A 6,000-nucleotide genomic window follows, 5' to 3' on the forward strand; every position below is an offset into this window, starting at 1 on the left:
TATGTATATCATAGATACACCCATGCACACGTGGGGTGGGGTGAGGGGGCGCAGTGGAGGGAAATAAGACCCTGAGAGCTACAGCCTCAAGTCCAAACATTGATCCTTGAGAAATACTCCACTCATCATTAAAGCCGTTTATATATATAAAAAAGCCGACTATATATATGTGTGTGTGTGTATATATATATTCAGATTCTATGAAAGGCTTATGATCCTGATCAATGAATTTTAATTGAGTAAACTATCTTGAGAGAGTTAAATATTCAGGAAAAGCAGTATAGTTTAGTCTGCAGAACTCAGAGCACCGATGCCCATTCACATACATGCAGATGTTGCTTTTATAAAAACACAAGCTCAGCCCCTATTTAGCTAGTTGTGTTGACCGCTATTGTCTCAAATATTTTAAAATAATGTTATGATAAGAGGTCTGGCCCCTGTGTAGTCAACCTTATGACACCTGTTCAGGAATTCTTGGTTTGTGTTCATCCAAAGCACCCAAATTCCATTGAGTTTTTTATTTGTTTGTTTGTTTGTTCATTCATTTATATTTGCTTTAAGAAATTTTGACATCTCCCAATTTCACTCATGAACTCGTGCATTTGTGACTTCAGAAACACAATTGCGTTGTCTTCCAAATGACTTCTTAACTCCAACACTGTTTATAAAAAGAAGTAGCCTTAACTGGACTGAAAGTCACTCTTTTCTCCATGCTTGCCTTCCTTGTCGCTTAGGTTTCTCCCACCTTGATGTCATGCTTGTGGAGTGCTATGACCCAAAAGGCGACCAGTGGAATATTCTGCAAACTCCCATCCTGGAGGGTCGAAGTGGCCCTGGCTGTGCGGTGCTTGACGACAGCATTTATCTAGTGGGGGGCTACAGCTGGAGTATGGTATGTGTTCCTGTTTCTCCACCCTCTTCCTGCGCGCGCTCACTTATGTTTGCTTCCACAGGTGTAGCATACTGGGTTCAGCTGGGCATGACTGTAATCCCAGCACTGGGGAGGCAGAGGCAAGCAAATCTCTGTGAGTTCAAAGCCAACCTGGTCTACAAAGTCCAGGACACCCAGGACTACACAAAGAAGCCCTGTCTTGAACCCCTTCCCCCCCAAAAAAAGACTACTGGGTGCATGCACAGTGAGCAGGGAGACAGAACAGGTAAGGGTACAGTGCACACGGCCTGTTAACCCACCACCCACCCCACAGCAGGTGTCACAGCTCCAGCTTGTTCCTATATCCGCATGTTTGTCAATCTAGTTTTCCTACTCAACGCCAAAACAGAATGATTTTCCAAGCATTCTGTAGAGATTGAATAGGAAAATCTGAAAAAGTTTCTGACCAGAAGGGGGAAAACATGTTAATTCTTCAATGTCAGTGGATGCTATTTAAGGCATGAGATTTGCTTTTCACCCTACCTTCCATATTAAAAATTCCCAAACATAAACAAAACTTAAAATGGCAGCGACTTTCCTCTCCCCAATCATCCAGCGACACCATTCTTCAATAGTTTGACTGAAAAAATGTGAACCAAATTTTTTTGTGTTTATCTTATTAAAAAGTTATTCACTTATATAAACACACTATAATTGATCACACACAAAAAGTTACAATACTTGCTTTATGACCAATCCAAACTCAATTTTTTTTTACTGGCTTCCAGAAAAAAGAAAGAAAGAAAGAAAGAAAGAAAGAAAGAAAGAAAGAAAGAAAGAAAGAAAAAGTTGCAGTCAAATTAGGCAGTCAGGCGCACACATATTTGGTTATCATGTGTCATAGGCCTCCTGAAGTCTAGAAAGTTACCTCTGCCCCACTTTTTGTTCCCTAACTTGCTGACAAAATAACTTCATTTGTCACCCAGAAATACCTCACATTGTGGGAATGGCTAGTCAGGAATTGATTAGGTTTAAGCTTTTTAATATTTATTTATATTTTTATGTTTTGTTTATGCTATGTTTCTGTAAAAAATAAAATAAAAGAAAAACTCAATATCTGAAAAAAGTGGGTGACAATGTGTTATATCAGATCAGGACAGGTCTCAGGCCTCGGGGCCAATTCACTTCTCTCACAGTGATGACTATTTATATTGATTTACTTATCTCTTTTAGTTTTATGAGGTCAATTTAGAATTCTAATAACATTAGTTCATTTATTTTGCATCAAGCAAGAGTATGATATAAATTTGGGAGGAACTTTTAAAAGTTAGTTATATAAAGGCAAATATAAGTTGGCATATAAACCTAAATTTTCACACATGTGTCTGCTATCTGGAGCAGACTGTTCACTACAGAGTAGATGCATCCAAGGAGAAATCAAGAATATACATTCAGAAAATGCAGTAAGTCCTGTTGGGGCCTTTGTTTCCTGTGCTTTGATTTGGAAAGGAGAATTTTACTCAAGCATTAGCCTTAAAGTTGACAAAGACACTAAAATTAAAACCCTTTTTCATTTGCTGTGTGGCCTCTTGAAAACGAATAAATCAATATGTGGACATGTTTCAGTCTATTTTAAAATGCCTTGCTATCTTGGCTCCCTTCTCCACAGTAAAAATAAAAAATAAAAATAAAGGCAAAGAAATGAGGCAACAATCTAGCATCCACTTTAATTCAAATATTTAAATAGAAATGTAAATTTGTCTCTCTTTTTTCCCTTAATTTAAACCTACTGGAAAATTCCCACTTGGGGCTAATTGTTTGAAAGTGACTGCTGAGCACTGTGGACTTCCTAGGTATTTATTTGAGTTTGATCGCTAGCCATCAAAAATACAACACAAGGGCCGGGGAGGTGGGTTGGTCTTTAAAATCCTGTTTTACTAGCATGAGAACCTCAGTTTAATCTCTAGACCTTTGTAAAAATTAAAGAAAAAAAAACACTAGATGTGATGGCTCATAATTTGAATGTAAGTGTTGGGGAGGCAGACAAGGCAGACACTAGCCTGTTTGGCAAGTCCCAAGCCCAAGAGTGATACTGTCTTGGACACTTGTGAGGGGCAACAGTAGAGGTTGTCTACTGTCCTCCACAAATACATGCATGCAAGCATGCTCACTTACACACACACACACACACACACACACACACACACACACACACACACACCAACAAGACTTTGAAATGTCAGTTTCACATATGTCTGTAGAATACAACAGCTGAAAGGCCATCGAGTTCACTCGAAGAGTTTTCCGCTGAGCAGAGGTCTTCCCAGTGTAGCTGTGAGGAGTGACGTAGCTGTGGCTGCTCTGAGTCCCTATCCTAAGTACTGTTCTACCATTCCAGGGTGCCTACAAGTCATCTACCATCTGCTATTGTCCAGAGAAAGGAACCTGGACAGAACTTGAAGGCGATGTGGCTGAACCTCTGGCAGGCCCAGCCTGTGCAACAGTCATCCTGCCAGCCTGTGTGCCCTACAACAAATGACAGCAGGAACCCCCGGCACAGTGCCACATCTAGGACGCAGTGACAGGTGACATGCTGTCCTGCATGGACCACGCATTCCAATGGTATAATTGCCCAAATCCACCTTTGGTTTCTGATGACTTAGAAGTAACTGCAGAAGAAGGCGTGGCCTTGAGCAGAGACTGTTGTCTGCAACCCAGGTCACACCCAACCTGCTGTGGTGACAGATTCTTCCGTATCAGGCTGGTTTGAACTTGTTCCACTTTTACACAAACTCACATGGAGACAAACTTTCAAAAAAGGGAAAGCTAAACGTCCGAAGCCTGGCCCCAGAGACCTAAGATCTGTATTGTGCATTGTTTCCTAACTGCATGTGATAGATGTGGACATTTGGAGGATATTTTGTACATGAATGATTCAAAATCCAACCTACCAAAATGCTTACCCTGCATTCCAGAAATCGCCACTTGACTCTGTGTTGGTAAATGCTTGGCTTCTTCACCAACTCCATAGGTAGCACAGCAACGGAAAACCACAGAAGAGGGAAGACAGGCATCTTTGTTTCTACACAATCATACTTTCTATCCCTTACAGCTTCCCATGAGCTCGGGGGGAATGTAAGTTGTCTGCCTCTTCAGAAGTTGTTCTCTGCCACAGTCCTAATTGTGTGTCTTTGATTCTCCTTGAAAATTACAGCCAAGTGCACCCTGTCACTTTTCAGCTCCCAGGGGCTTATGCTTCCTCATTTCTTATAGCATTTTAAGTAGCGAACATAAAGACAATTTGCCTCACAGGATAAGACCAACTACCCCATCACAGAATATCTCAGAAATTCCATTGGATAGCAACTTGTTCCAAATTCAATCCATAACAAAAACCTGAGAAATTACTTACAGAAATTCAGCTACACAAGGAAAACTTGCACTCAAGTACAACCCAATTGTCTTTCGGACTCTTAAAACACATGATTTCCAGCTTAAGAGATGGCTCGGTGGGTAAAAGCACTTTGTCTCAGGCAGAGGACCTGGGTCTGGTTCTCAGCACTTACATGGCAGCTTACAACCATCCCTAACTCCCGTTCCAGGGCATGCATCACACCAGGTATGCATGCAAGGCACTTACATACGTGTAAACAAAAGTCTTGAACAAGTAAAATAAAATACATAAATCTTTTAAAGTAATTATTTTTTTTAAGGATTTAACAAGCTCACAGTACCTGGCAGCACACTTGCTTGATCACCTTTAGCTGGCTCTACAAACTCGATCCTCGTTATTCCTCCACTCATCCCAATGTTTGTTATCCCCGGAGATGCCTGAACTGGGTTAAATGAGCAACTGGTCCTTGCTTTTAGGAGCTGAGAAAAGATCAGGAGAGCGTGACATAGTCTCTCTATGGCCAATCAGAAATCCAAAACTATCAGAAACATGAACTTGACTGTCAAGGTCATCTGGGTTGTTTGACTAACAACTGCTAGGCACTTATAAGAGCCTAAGTAATTTTTTAATAACCAAGAAATGTTGACCCCTTCAACAAATGTGATATTCAAAATACCAAGTAGGGGAAGCCACAGATGAGGACAAATGCCTTCATGGGAAGCTTTCGCGGGCACTCGGAATGGCTGGGCATACACACCAGAAGCCAACAATGTTTCTACAGAAAAGTGCAATCTTTGTTGTTTTTGTATTTATTTGTATGTTCAGATCCAAAGGACCCGTTGTAAAAAAAATATATATGTGAATATATATACATAACAAGTGCGATCAGCTTTCATTTCCTTTTCCTTGAAAACATACAGATATATAGAAGTAAGAACATCCTGGGGAGCACCTACTATTTCAGAAACTGTATTCTCAGCTGTCACTGTTTCTTCTGAAAGTTGCTGTTTATACAAGGGTATCAGCTTTCCTTAGATTTTTGTTTTCTTCACTTTATTTTTTATCACTAGCCAAATTAAGTAAAAGCATTTATGAAAACTCTAAGTAAAGCTTTCTGTATTTCAGAGAGGTACAAGCTTTTAGGGAGTGAAAAATGAATAAAAAGTCACAGAGAATGTAAATTTTGTACAGCACTAGAATGTAAATGCAGCTTGCCTGGAAGGGGAGGAGTTTAAATAAAAACTTTATGTACTAATGCATCTGTCTCTCACATGCCTCCTTCTGAAGCATATGTATAGACTGGATTGTTTCAAGATTTATAATATACAAATGCCTAAGTGCTTTCATCCTGCAGATATGCCTTACAGTTGTATTTCACATCCTTGTGGAATGTAAAAGTATTCGGCATAGACAACAGAAAAAAATTAGGCAGTGCTTCTAGAAAGCTGTTATGAAATGAAAATTGTGTGAGTGAATCTAAGTTTTCTAGCACAAGTACATTACAGTAAGACAGAGTTTATCCAAGATTTAGTAACTAGATGTTTATGGGCATTCTTATAAACACCTTTGGAACAAACAGGGCACACAGATGTGTATTTTAAAAAGCTGCATGCTTCCTAAGGAATAACAGCAGCCCCTGTTTAATTAAATTGTAGGTGTTCTCAGCTGATGACACATTTATGCCCTGGCAGAGAATTGTAGGTTGAAAATATTGTAACTTGAAAGTGTGCCTCAC

The 6,000-nt window shown here is 39.9% G+C and overlaps 1 protein-coding gene across 1 annotated transcript in view; it reads left to right on the plus strand.

The window, feature by feature from the left end:
* Positions 1-5,791, plus strand: part of KLHL14 (kelch like family member 14) — a 102,792-nt gene extending 97,001 nt beyond the window's left edge. Inside the window, exons 8-9 of the mRNA XM_084780439.1 lie at positions 735-892; positions 3,270-5,791. Of these exons, the coding sequence (XP_084636565.1) occupies positions 735-892; positions 3,270-3,410 (299 nt within the window). The 3' untranslated portion in view covers positions 3,411-5,791. The remainder of the gene's footprint in view (positions 1-734; positions 893-3,269) is intronic.
* The last annotated feature ends 209 nt before the right edge of the window (positions 5,792-6,000 follow it).

Source organism: Acomys minous, assembly GCF_964271855.1.
Source record: "Acomys minous genome assembly, chromosome: 4".
Lineage (NCBI taxonomy): Eukaryota > Metazoa > Chordata > Mammalia > Rodentia > Muridae > Acomys > Acomys minous.